The sequence below is a fragment of the Triturus cristatus genome, chromosome 3_2 (assembly GCF_964204655.1).
Source record: "Triturus cristatus chromosome 3_2, aTriCri1.1, whole genome shotgun sequence".
NCBI lineage: Eukaryota > Metazoa > Chordata > Amphibia > Caudata > Salamandridae > Triturus > Triturus cristatus.
This window is the reverse complement of record NC_140584.1, coordinates 626,971,417-626,986,064: the sequence shown is the minus strand read 5'-3', so window position 1 is coordinate 626,986,064 and position 14,648 is coordinate 626,971,417. Positions and strand designations below refer to the sequence as shown.

Below are 14,648 nucleotides of genomic sequence, written 5' to 3'. Positions count from 1 at the left end.
GAAGATGATGGTAGTTATTGATCGATGTCAAAATAGTCAGAGTTAGCTCTAAAAGGAGTTCATTGCAACATTGTCCTTACAATTCCACTTGAAGTGGCTGCAAAATATTGCCTCTGAACATAGGTACAATGACATGACACAGTTAGCTACTGTATGACTTCCACAAAATATTTACTATACATTTTAGTATACATTAACAGTTGATGTATAGAAAGAAAGTACTGGTCAACCTGGGTTTAATGGTTGAATAAATGTACACCCAAGTGAGGCTGTGTGAGTCAGCCAAGAAACTCTTGGTTTCTTCTCTGCCAAGGAGTTGCCTAATACTGCATATTTTACAGTGATAACTTTATAAATGGAGGAAGACACTTGGAAAGTCTCAGAAGAAATGCATGCCCCATGAAATGTCTAAACAGTATACCTTCATTGACAGCCCTAGAAAGCAGGCACAGCAGATACATTTGCATATGAATTCTCACTGAGGTGCATTCACAAGATAGCACCAGAAAATGAGAATCTCGGATACTAAAGGAAACCAGCTTCAACACTTTGGTGGTGAACAAAGGAGTACCTTGTGATTGATTGGCCAACCAAGTCATTGAATCTTCTAAGCAGCTCAGGAGTGACTGAAATGGGTTGACTGCTGATTGGTTCGACAGTGCCTCTTTTAAATCCAAAAGTCTACAAAAATACAAACAAATGTGACAATTACATTCTAGTTCTCTAGGAACCACATTTTGCTATATGGTATGTAGGTACCCTTATTTTTAGCGTATTTACAGTGCAATAGTGGCTGGGAACTGGAAAAAGCTTGATTAAGTATGACATGCAGGCAATCACAGGTAGTGTCTTCCGCAGTACACAATTGCCTAGGATCACACAGTTTGGTAAAGTGGGGGAACTGGGATTAATCCCAGGTTTTCTGGTTTCACATTGTGCACTTCAGCCTCAGGTGTTTATGCTTAACTTCCCCTATACCCACTTTACTGTCCCCCTCACCGCTCCTGTATCGCCACTCTGCTGTCGTCGATGCGGCCCTCAATCACATCACAGACCAAACTTTGTGCCCCTTGGGAATATGTTTGCCAGTACCCATGGTCTACCTCAAACCCATTCCCCAAAGGAGCAACCTGCTAGTGGGGCAACTTATAAATAGATTTTCAAACACCAATGAGCACTAAGGGAACATTGCAAATGGTTAACTGTAAAAGTAAATAACAACACTATAAGGGCTCATTATATGTTATGACCCATCATAGCATAACAAGATGGCAACCTAACAAAGTAATATTAATGTAATAGTCATATGTATGGATTCAATCCTTATAAAATATCAAAAGTAGGATGCCATACTTCCACCAAAGAAGTTAACAATCCCATATAAATTATGCAAAGTTATGGTGTAAGTACACACTCATTTTGATTGCCACGCCAAAGTGCTGCACAAAGAACATCTCAAACAATAGGGGTATCATCGAAGTTTGGAAGTGGAAACGATCTCATGAATCTTTAGTGAACCATCTTAAATAGTACAGGGACAACAGCTATTCTAATGTTCTAGGGCCCCTTGGATTGACGTGGCCAAAAACAGGCAGTGGTTTAGGTAAACTAAGGGGCATATTTACAATAAAAATGTCGGGCGCTGTGCTAAGCCATAATTGATAACGCCATACTTCGGCAGTTTCAAAATGCAAGTATGTGCCATATTTACAAGAATGCAGTTCACCTCTGCTTTGCCCCTAGAGCTGGTGCTAAATTTAGCTGCCTAGTGCCAACGCAGACACCTTTGCACCATAGTGCAAGGGTGCTTGCGTTGCAGGGAATGATTGTTCATGTGCAGGAAGATGTCCCTTTGTGCACATAAACAATCAATAATGGCGATTTGCAACTTCTGTGTGCTGCAGAATGCAGCACATACAGAAGTTGCAACTCGTCATTTTTTAATGATTGTTTATCTGCTGGAAGGGACACACCTTCCTGCACATTAACAATCACTACTGGCGAGTTGCTCTTTCTATATGGGCTTCAGTATGCAAGGCCATTTTGCGTCCGTTCCTGCCTGGACCGCACCCAGTACCAGGACCCCTGGCCCTCTCACCACCCATCGCTTTACCGCCAAGGAGCCTTTGGCTCTGGACACCGAAACAACTTCTGCTGCACTTCCTCCCCGCGATCAACCAAACCTGCTGCCATAGTTACTTCTCATACAACACAGGGCCGCCAGCACACCCTGGATCCCTTGCTACTTTCGCCCAGAAGAGCACAGACAACTCAGAACCGCTTCAATTCATTCTGCTCAACACCCGTTCTCTCTACAAGCACACCGTGGGAAATCTGGGACACCATCACCACCCTCTCCCCTAATTGTGCCTTCATCACTTAAACATGGCTCAAACCCCGACATCGTCACCGCAACACCAGACAGCTACAAGATAATACACTGAGACTGCATCAACAAACATGGCAGGGGCATCTCCATCAACTTCAAGGAAATCATCTGATGCATTGCCACCAACGACGACATAACACCCCTAATGGAACACCTCAACTTCCAACCACAGTCTGGCGCCGAGACCACAATAAGAGGCCCCCTCTTATATCAACCCCCAGGACCCCAAACGGCTTTCTGCGATGCCATCTCCAACTTTATAGCTCCCCTAGCCATCAAAACCTACTACTACCTTCTAGTCGGTGACCTCAATTTCCATGTCAACAACCACATCAATGCCAATCCACCACCCTCCTGAAGAACCTGAACAACATCAGCCTCAATCAACTGGCTACTGAAAACACACACAAAGCTGGACACACACTCACCTCTATTTTCACTTCCAGCAACAGAATCAAATGCAGACGTGTCACAGGACTGACCACGCTATCGTTCACCTCACCATTTCTGACACTCAGCACACCATCCCCAGGCATCACAGCTCCTCCTAGTGCAGCTTGGGCAAGGTAATGGAGACACAGTGGACACCGGCCCTCAGCGACACCCAACCCGAAGCTTCATCAGACCTTGACCAGGGTGTCCAGATGTTGTCTGCATGGATCACTAAATGTGCCAACAAAGTCGCCCCGATTGAAACCAGCAAAAACAAACAAAACCTCAAAACAAGTGAGCTGTTACACCCCACAGCGCAGAACCACCAAGTACAATTGTTACTGACTCCAAAAACAGTGCAATGCCACAAGGAGCCCCTCCTACAGAGCCGATCACAAAGCAGCCATAAGCAACTACCACTCGTGCAGCAAGGAAGCCAAGAGAACAGCCATCACAGCCCGCATCAATTCAGTGGCCAACCACACGAATGAACTCATAAAAATAGTCAAGGAGTTCTCCAACCCAGCAGCCTCAGAGAACACAAATCACCCCTCTCAAGAACTCTGTGACACCCTCTCTGACTACTTCCACAGAAATATTTCCACCATCTACAACAACTTGAACCCCCAACCCACGGCTCTCAACCTCAAAAGCCTCGACCAACTAGCACACACAAGCTGAATGAATATCACTTGGTCTCCACTCATCATTAAGGCCACTATGGCCATCAAGTCATCCATTCACTCCGAGCCACCCACCGACTCCTGCCCTCATCATCTTTTCAACCTCAGAACTGACCCATTTCAGCACGGAGCTCACCAGCGTCATCAACACCTCCATCACCAAGGCAGCCTTCCTAGACAGATGGAAACGAAACACGCAGAGGTCAGACCCTTCCTAAAGAAACCCTCCGCCGACTCCAGCCAACTCAAAAATTATTGACCGATTTCCCTGATCCCCTACCTGGCCAAAGTACTTGAGACGGCCATCAACAAACAGCTTACTGAATACTTGGAACAAAACCACCTACTTGACGCATACCAATTAGGATTCCAGGCCAACCCCAACACTGAGGCCGCCCTGATCGCTGCCACAGATGACATCAGAACCCTCCTCAACAATGGAAAGACTGTGGCCCTGGTCCTCCTAGACCTCCCTGCTGCTATCAACACCACATCCCCATCAATAGACTCTACAACATTGGCATTCTGCAAAACGCCGTTAAGTGGATTGCCTAACTTTCCTCCAGGATGCACACAGAGCATCCGGCTGGCTCCTTTCACCTCCGAACCCAAGAACATCGGTGCAGAGACAGAATATTGAGTACAAAATATTGAGTTGCACAAATATCGAGTCATTAATATCGTGGGTCAGAAATATCAACAGCAAGAATATCGTGGTCAAGAATATCGACTTAAGTTAAATAATATCGATTTTAAAAATATTGAAGTGTTTAATATTGTTTACAAAAATATAGTTGTGAAAAATATCACTTTGTATTATTGTAATGTATTTTAGTATATATTTTATATGTATGTGATGTTTTTTTTATATAAGAATTGTTTGTATTTTTAATATATGTATTACATTTTTAGTAGTTATTAATGTCTTTTATTCGAATTTTGCGCTTTTAGTTACATACCGTGTGGTGGGTTTATAGGGGAATAGAGTGGGAAGTAGTTAATTATATTACATTTATTATAATTTTATTATTTGAATTTTGCATTTTTAGTTCAGTAGCGGGTTGTGGGTTTATAGGGGGAATAGTGTGGGAAGTAATTTAATTATATTAAATGTATTTATTAATTTTTTATTTATTAATATTTTTTTAATTGAGATGTTATAGTGTTAAATGTGTAAAGTAATTTATTAATAATTCATAATTGGTTGTTAAACAATTGTAATTAATTAATTGTAATTAATTATGGTAACTGTTTCATTAATTTTAGGTGTGTGTAGTGGTGTTTATAAGGAGTAAAGGGTGGGAAGCAATTTATTTTTAATTTATGAATTTATGAATATAAATTGTCAATTAATTTTAATTAATGTATTTTTAATTAATGTTGGTAATTGTGTAATAAATTGTTTTTGTGTGTTGTGGTTTTTATAGGTGTAAAGGGTGGGAAGTAAATTATTTTTAATTGATTAATTAAAAATTGGTTGTGAATTCATTTTAAGTAATTAATTAATTGGTAATTAATGATGGTTATTGTGTAATTAATTTTAGGTGTGTGTTGTGGTGTTTATAGGAGTAAAGGGTGGGAAGTAATATGTGTTTAATTTAAATATATAGGGGCCAATTCCGATCTCGCTCGGAAGGGCTCCAAACGTGATCCGGCCGTAAAAAGTACGAGCCGTACGCGTGTTTACCGACCAACTCGTACAGCTGTACGAGAGAGCAAGTATGATGCGAGAAACCCGAAATCGCCGACCGACTCATTTCTGGGTCCGATCCGGTCGGTACGCCTCGTCCGTAAGCAAACTGTGCCGTGCAATGGAGGCGAATTCCGACCGAGCCAGTATGATGCACGCGTCGGACTGCCGGATCGAGCTGAAGTTTCCGGCTTGCAAAACATCTGGGAAATTGCCTCAGGGGGTCCGCATCGGACCCCCCGTCACCCGCAGCCTTACAACTCGGACACAGGGAGAGACCCAAGGGTCCCCCCAACACAGCCATGTACGGTACAGATGGCAGCGACGCGTACCCATTGTAGGGGGAGCCCTTGTATGAGACGTACCCATACAGTCAATGGGAGCCCATGTACACGTCGTACGACCGGCTCCCATTGACTTCTATGGGAGTCTGACCGAACCGAGTCCGGCAGCATGCGGCTACATCGTACTCGCTTGGTCGGACTACAGGAGTCCTGCTCGGTCGGAAAACACTCCGGATCCGGCCCGGTCAGAGAGCTTTCCGACCCAGATAAGAATCGGCCCCTGAGTTGTTAGTTAATGTTAATTATTTGATATTTATTTTGGGTACAAAACATTTTTTTGTGTTGTTTTTACTTATAAAGGGGTAAAGGGTGGGCATTAAATACAATTTAATTATTTGATTATTAGTTGTTAATAGTAATAGTTTTTAATTTTAAAATATGCTTGAATTCAGTTTTATTATTTTATAGTTTAATTTAGGTGGGTGTTGTGGATAGTATAATTTGAGTGTGTGTAGTCAATTAATGTTTATTAGTTTTTTTATTAATAATATTTTTCATTGGTTATTAATTATGTTATTTATGTAAATAAATTGAATTAAAAATGTTGAAGTGTTTTGTTATTGGTGTAGTGTTATAGGGTAGGAAATAAAATGAATACATTTATGTTTTAATAATTTATTTGTTTGTAAATAATTTCTAGTTTTAAAGTATAATTATTTGTAAATGTATTTATTATTTTATTGTATATAATATGTGTAGGTTTTTGCTATATGTAATTAATATTATAATATGTGTTCTTTTTGTATGTTTAATATATATATTTTTAAATATTGTTTATTTCATATTATTTTCACATTTTTAATATATATATATATTTTAAGTGTGAATAGTATTTTTTTCCTCCGGTATCCAACACTTTCCCCACAGTTGCATTCACTGGAGTGGGAATAGTAATTGTTACCCCTTCGCTATCCAGCACTTCCCCTACTTTTGCACTCACTGGAGTGGGAATACTAATTTGTATCTCTCCGCTATCCTGCACTTTCCCTAATGCTGTACTCACTGGAGTTGGAATAGTAATGTTTACCTTTCCGCTATCCAACACTTTCCCTACTGTTGCACTCTCTGGAGTGGGAATAGTAATTTTTACCCCTCCACTTTCCAACTCTTTCCCTACTGTTGCACTCACTGGAATGGGAAAACATTTGTTTACCCCTCCGCTATCCAACACTTTCCCTACTGTTGCTCTCACTGGAGTGGGAATAGTACATTTTACCGCTCCCCTTCCAACATTTTCTCTACTGTTCCACTAACTGGAGTTGGATTAGTAATGTTTACCCCTCTGCTATCCAGCACTTTTCCTACTGCTGCACTCACTGGAGTGAGAATAGTACTTTTTACCTCTCTGCTATCCAACACTTATCCTACTGTTGCACTCAGTGGACTAGAAATAGTGATTTTTACCCCTCAGCTATCCAACACTTTCCCTACTGTTGTTCTTACTGGAGTGGGAATAGTAATTGTTACCCCTCTGCTATCCAACACTTTCCCTACTGTTGCACTCATACTGGAGTGGGAATAGTCATTCTTTCCCCTCCGCTATAAAACACTTTCCCTACTGTTGCTTTCACTGGAGTGGGAATAGTCATTTTTACCCATCCGCTATCCAACAGTTTCCCTACTGTTGCACTCTTTGGAGTGGGAATAGTAATTGTTACCCCTCTGCTATCTAACACTTTCCCTACTGTTGCACTCACAGGAGTTGGAATAGTAAATTTAATTATTTTGCTATCCAACTTTCCCTACGGTTGCACTGATTGTATTGGCCCTTTTAAGTTCAATTACTTTTTCATAGTTTAATGTTTTAATTTATTCTAGAATGGTTTTTTTATATTTTAAATTATGTATATATATACATATATATATCTATATATTATTTTTATATAATTTTAAAGTTTTAAAATAATAGATAATAGTGTAATAATTTTTTTAAAGTAAGTATATATAAATGTAGAAATTATAATATTTGTGTGTTTATCTTTTTAAATAAAGTTTATTTGTTACATTTTGTAAACATGTATATTACATTTAATTAATTGTGCTAAAATTATTATTACTATTTAATATATATTATTTTATTCTCTATATATTTAAATTGATATTTTTTACATCTATATTTTTTACATCGATTTTTTTTATTTGATATTTTTGTACTTAACAGTGTAGGTATGGAAGCCGATATTTTTGTAGTCTAGAGATTTTTAACATCGATTTTCTATCAGTGAACCAAGAGCATCCTATGCGGCGTACACCAAGAACTATCCCTCAGTCCAACCTTGTTCAAAATCTTGTTCAACACCTACATGACCCCCCTCGCAGACATCATCAGATCCCAGGGCATCAACAGACACTCAACTCATCCTCTTGCTCACCGAAGATGCCTCCACCGCCAGAATCAACTTCGGTGATGCCATGACCAATGCAGCCTAGCTCTAAATGAGTCCCTTAGGCTTCGGAGTAATAACAGAAAAGTAATTAACTGAATACTGAGGCATGTAATGATATATTGCTCAGTGGTTAATGGGGCTCAGTTAACAAAGAAAAACGTAAATGCTGGACTGCATAGCATACATCTACACATTCCAAAGATCTACATCGACTTACTGGGTTATAAAAATTCCTGCCATACATACGTCTTACATATTGGTTTCTTGATTACACACAAACATGAATGGCTTCACATACATTCCTGGACTATGCCTGTTGTCCGTCACCCTACACTTAATTCCACTTTTTATTTTTTAAACTTCATGGAAAACGTTTATCCATGAAATGTCCTTGCCTCCTTTTAAAATAACTTAAACTTATATTGTCAAGTGTTGCTTTGGAAATAGTAAAGACTTTGTTAAGTACATAACAAATGTTTGTGAATGCCATCCCACCAACTACATAGGACTGAATCTGCGAACACCACATTTACATTTGATTTTTATGAATGCATAAGGTGCACATACTTTCCATAACTTCTGCGAACACAGATGACTTTGCTGCCTGTATAATGCACATGATTATGTTTTTGTCACTCAGCAATTAGTTATGCATACAGACCTAAATAGTTTTCCAAGCTCACGTATAAAGGAAAAATGTGTCTGTGCTCTAGACCCAGAGTTTAAAGGCAACATGTATCTCATAATAAAACGTCAGGTAAAAACATCGAGTTTTGAATAACAAGCTAGACCAAGTATAAAGAAAATACAACTTAAATTGCATTGATAGTATCCAATCAATTCTACACACCTATAATTGATAACTGTGCCAAAACATGGTGCTTCTACATGAAGTCGCCTACTTAGATATATTTATTGTGTTCTAACTCAGGAACACTTTGCTTCCCTGCGTTCAGTCATAGATTATCAGACAAGCACTTTTTAAACTTTCTCGACATTTTAATTCTACAAGTAAAATATTCACGTAGCATAGAAAAATACATCCGAAATACAAACTTAAAATACTTCAGAAATACAAACTTACCGTTGAGCAAAATTGTTGGACGCCTGCTCCTTGTCAGTCCTGTTGAAGAGCAGTGACACTACTTCAGAAGCAAAGGTGAATACCTCAGAGAAGGAAGTGAAGTTTAACGTTTTCAGAAGCACATGCAGATTATTTATTGCATACAGAGTTGTATTTTGTTCTACGTCGACTTGACTGTCATTGATGCTTGCCTCAATTATGGATCTTGCCAAAAAGAAAATCAGATTCTGGAAATCTGGGTTGTCAACCCAATGATTCAGAGTAGTGTTTTCAGACTGCAACCCTAGGAAAGGTAATAGCAAATCAACAAGGCTTTCCAGCCTACCATCCTTTGGGAAACCGGTGAGGTTGAAAGGAATACTGGCCAACAAAGAAAGAATATTGTCTAAGACATTATCGGTGCTGTCCTGTGAGGTGGTAGATTGTGTTCTGTTGATTAGTAGATGCAGAATTTCAGAAAGATGTGACAACGTGTCAGCAGCAGAAGACAAATTAAAAGCTCTTAAGGTATCCTCAACAAAGTCTACTGCAGCCCTGACAGCATCTTCTGCTGCCAGGATTTGACGTCCACTTCCACCAGCAGTCGCCATGTTCAGGACCAGAGAAAGCATTTCTTGGAGAGATGGGTTGGCCAGGACACCGGCAACGTCTGTTCGGTCAAACAACTCCAAAAATAGAGTCAACATCTCAAAAATGCTTCCCATGCCATAGTCAGATGTAAAACTGGTGCCATTCATCAAAAGGTTGGAGAGCATAGGCAAGAACTTTCCTGCAGCCTGGAAGTATTTAGCAGTGTCGGTGGGTGAATATTGTGATGCATATGAGATGATTCCCTCTGCTTTCTTCATCTCTTCAGCCCAATCAAAATTATTATTGCTTGAAAGCAAAAGGTCACAAGCCATGAAGGTTATATTTGAGACCATGCTAATGTCCCCCCAGCTTGGTGGTGTCATCTCTAAATCTTTCAAAATGTTCTCGGAAGCAGAGGCCAGCTTGTTCACCAAATCTTTGCAGAGTGAAACAGCAGTGGAATCCAGCTGTGGGGTCCATGAGCTCAGGTTCAGTAAACTGGGGCTAATTATCCCCTTGAGGATATCATCCAGAAACAGCTGAGCCTGTACAACTTCTTGTCCCAAACCACTGCCTGTCAAATTGAAAGCATCTGAGAGTCTCTCCAAGAGATCCATGAGCTCACTGACTTCTGTCATGGTCCAGTTTCCAGCTTCCATGTGCTCAAGAATGTGCTGCACCCTTACGAACAAATCAAACTCAGGGATTCCTGGAGGATTTAGGAACACTTGCATCAGTTCAAGCACCGGCTTTGCCCATGACTCAGAATTTGGAAGCAAACTGAAAATAAACATTAGGTCTGGCAATGAGATGTTTGGTAAAGTGACGTGTGCGTAGAAGTCTATGAGTTTTAGGATAAGAGAGATTGTAAGTGGATTGGACTGGTTTTGGGAGAGGCTGTCCAAAATGTTAATATTAACAGTGCCTAATGTAGCTGGACATGTTATATTGCTTTCTGTTAGTTGTTCAGAAAATGCACTCAGGGCTTCATGAAGGGGTTGAATCCACTGTATATTGTATCCAACAATGTTGTCTAACTTTGAAAAGAAATGCGTAGTAAGCTGCAGGGAGTTAATTATGCATGCTGTCTGCCCTCCTACATTGGAGGAGGTGTTGTTGTACACTTCAGCAATTTGTTCTGCAAGTTCTAAAATTTGCAATGCTCCCTGAAGGATATCTTCAAGTGTTTGATTTGTGATTGTCCCATTTTCTAAATTTTGAAACACAAAGGATAACTGGCACCCAGACTGTGACAATGACTCATGAAGAGTTGTATTCCCAAAAGCAACGCCCATTATTAAATGAAAAATATCTGTCATTGAACACATCTGGGGCATGCTTCCATTTTCATTTCTTTCTGTGAGGGCAAAAGTCAAGATTGAAATTACTGAATCAAGCAGTTTTGAATCCAGCATTAAATCCTGGTGTGAAAAAGTGCCATTTAAATCCTCCCCGAGCAGTAGGTGTGAAAAATTATACATTGCGTGAATTATGTTTTTGCTAGAAGTTCCTCCCATTTCGATGCTGTTGAGGAGGTTTACCCCTCCCTCAAGGACTTCATCCAACTTTTGAGAAGTGTCTTGGCGGAAGCCAGGGAGCAGACCCAGATTGTGGGCATCAATGGCGAGAAGTATTCTTCTGATGCCATTCAGCATTTCAAGGAGCTTGTCAGCAAAATCAAAACCCAGTGACATGTTGGTGAATTTGTTTCCATTGTGATTTTGCAGCAAGTGCAATGTGGACTCCATAACACTTAGGGCATTATCTTTGACAAGAGTTACCCAGGTGAAAGAAGGATTAGTGTAATTCGGAAACAAAACATGAATGACAGCTTCTGTGTAGTTTATAACCTGCTGCAACTCCTGGAAAAAATCCTGAAATGGGATTTCCCCCAGAAATTGAATTGCTGGAATGCTTTGGGATTGATTGAGGACAGCTGCCATGTTTTGCATATTATTTAGAATGGACTGGAGAGCAGAGTGCTTGTAAATGTTTGGTAATGTGTTACTTAAAATCAGCTGTGCAATTGTGTACCAAGGATAACCCACATTGGAGACTTCAACGCCTTCTGTTTGGTTCTCCAAGTAGAAAACATACCACTTTGCAATCTGGAATTCAACTTGCATTCTCTGCAATTGGTCTTTTGTCGGTAAATACAGTGTGGCAGGCATGTTGTCATCGAAGAGTTCGAACTCTTTGGGTTGTATCAGATCCACCAAGGTTTTAATGGTTGCTTCATATTCTGTAGAAGATACATTGGCATTGATTCTGATGTTGTTTAAACTGTTTACAATGTTGGACACTGCACTGTGCATTAAATTGAGAACAGGCTCATTCTGTAAAACCCCCAATGTAAGATTATACAAATAGTCGAGCTGCTGGTAGAATGTGTCATTTCCCTTCAATGCCCCCATCCAGAATTTGATTATTGAAACAGCAATAGAAAGTCTGTCCTGTAATGGTTGTGGCAAAGGCTGTCTCTCCAGCAGGTCCACGACATGTAATGTGAGATGCAACGTACATAGTAGAGAGAAAGATTCAGTTTGGTTATAACAATCGGAGATATGGAGAACACTCTGAATCTGAAGCAGGAGTTCAGAAATATTGGATGAAGCAAACATCTCAAGCGTGCTCCTCACCTCGCTTGCATTCAGATTCAAGGATTCAGACAATGACTGGACGAGAGTCCAGTTGAGATCACCCTGGACGGTAACGTTCAGAAGTAGGTCCCTTAGTGAGATTACATTGTGAAATACTGCTGTTATATCAGTCTCAGAACTAATAGAGTTTTCTCTAGAAGACCGGAGAAGAGAGAATATACTGCTGATTAATGAAACCTGAATGTCATTATAAACTGCAAAATCTGGCACAGAAGAAATATTGAACTCTTCTCCCAGGCTGCTGTTCTCCATCATTGCTAGCAGCTGCACAAAGTCTCCAGCTAGCTGTTGGAATTCATGAATCACTCTTGTACAATTTGATTGTTCGGTCTGGCATGTCTGCATGGATTCAATGGCTCGGAGAGTGATATTTGCTGCACTGTCAAACACTGCTTTTTCATCTCTGGGAATATATTTAGATATTAGAGACAGTAAATCAGAAGGTGTATTGGTAGCAGAAGTGTTCAGATTCATCAGATTGGGTGGGGAGATAAATGACAGTATTTCCATTGCATATTCTCTCAGCTCCTCTGAGTGCACAAAGGGAAGCTGCCCACTGATATTGCTATATGGACCCAACCAGAAAAGGGCTCTGTGGATGTTGGTATCTGAGGTTAGAAAGTTGAGTATCTGCTGCAGGTAGACCCCAGTAGGGACTTGGACTTCAGCACTACTGTTCATACTGATGATGTGGTTGAACATCTGTAGGGCATCAAGGAGATATGTAGTTACCTCAGTGAAATTGTGACTTGGAGTGAATATATTTTGGAAAGTTTCTACGACCTGCATAAATTCAGGCTGGTTTAGAACATAGAACAGCTTCATTATGGTTGTACTTGTGCTGAATGAGCCAGTGCTGATAGATGTCCAGATAGCAACCAGTGATTCTAATTCCTTCACAGTGTAATCAGTTTCATTTTGCATAAACAGAGTGCCAATTGAGAGCTTGTTCCAGATTTCGACATCCTGGATGAACATCTGAGAAATCTTCCTCCAGTTTTCGAACCTGGTGTCCTGGTAGGCAATCTGCTGAAGCTTCTCCACTAGGCCAGTCAAGATTTTCATAGACGAATCAATGTTTATAAATGGTGGAGCTAAGGTCATGTCAGAGAGTAACTCATTGGTGATGTTGAACAGAAGCTGCAGCAGGCTAGTGGCCACAGCAGGCAGTTGCTGGTTGTTAGGGAATTGTGTTGAAAGCATCAGTTGTATCTGTTCATTCAGAAGTTTTGCAATGCCGCTCCCCTGAAAAATTGCCCATGCTTGTTCAAGAATTCTGTAGAAGAGAGAAAAAGTAGAAGGTCAAAGTCGCTAGCCTCTTAATGATGATAACGCATTGTTTGTTAATACAGTCAGGTATGGATTATCTCTACATAAGATTTCTATCCTAAAGCCACCAAGCATAGGATATATCTTTCTTAATTAGTATTTGTTTTTAAAACTCAACAAAATGCTGCCGCTAATTTAAATTCACATCTCATTAACCAAATATGTGATCGTGTTAATCTCTACATGATTCTTAAAGCTCACAATGTAAATCGATCCTTGGTGTCGTGTGGTTGCCTGCCACCACAATTTTTGGAGTTTGTCTTTTGCACTGGCACTTTTGTAACAGAAAATAAATGTTTTTATACTTTTGCACCGTAGATGCTTAATGGCTGGTTTGTGTGCGAGAATGCAGTGGGCTGCCGGTGGAAAATCGTGGTATGCTCCACTAAGATGGTATGCATTGGTGATTTTACTGGATATCACTTCTGGATACCATTTTCAACATCTTACATTTTATAGACTACATAAATGAACACAACATGCGCGAGAGCAGAATGTTCATTCTACATCAGTTAAGAGTGGTATGGACCAGCCTGCATCACATGACCTGGCAGTGTCAAGCTAGGTCCCAGACGATGGGAAACCACTTCACAAAAATTCCCCATTACGAATACTTCTGTTCAGTTGACACATATTGGAAGAACCTCTCTAGAGCCCAAGAATATATGAAATGTCCCCTTTTTCAACAGAGGGGAACCCAAAACAGCACTGACATGAAATGATAGTATCTTGAGATGTTTGCAATGTCACTCTCAATGTTGGACCATTCTTGTGATGAGTAGGAGGACTCCATTTACAGTGCTAATGGCATTCACATTTTGGCCAACCTATTCATTGCACAAAAACAAATTGTGACATTATTGTCCTGAGGCAAGGCCAATAAAATATATGATTGACCTTCCCCCATTAATGGGCTTGATGGCAGTCAAGCGCACTTCAAAGGTTTATTTTAGGTTCATTTATCACATGAGTGTGCCAGTGTCATGAACTTTTTCCTCCTTCACATAGTTTTTCCCTCCCTCGCAGAGTCCCATCTTTGCTGCTTGTCAGTACTTTAAATGCACGCTGTGGAGACCACGC

The 14,648-nt window shown here is 40.2% G+C and overlaps 1 protein-coding gene across 1 annotated transcript in view; it reads right to left on the bottom strand.

Annotated features, from left to right (window-relative positions):
- LOC146857855 (uncharacterized) overlaps positions 1–14,648 on the bottom strand; it is a 651,000-nt gene that overhangs the window by 297,898 nt on the left and 338,454 nt on the right. Inside the window, exons 13-14 of the mRNA XM_085648551.1 lie at positions 9,010–13,515; positions 572–681 (exon numbers count right to left, since the gene is read on the bottom strand). Of these exons, the coding sequence (XP_085504677.1) occupies positions 572–681; positions 9,010–13,515 (4,616 nt within the window). The remainder of the gene's footprint in view (positions 1–571; positions 682–9,009; positions 13,516–14,648) is intronic.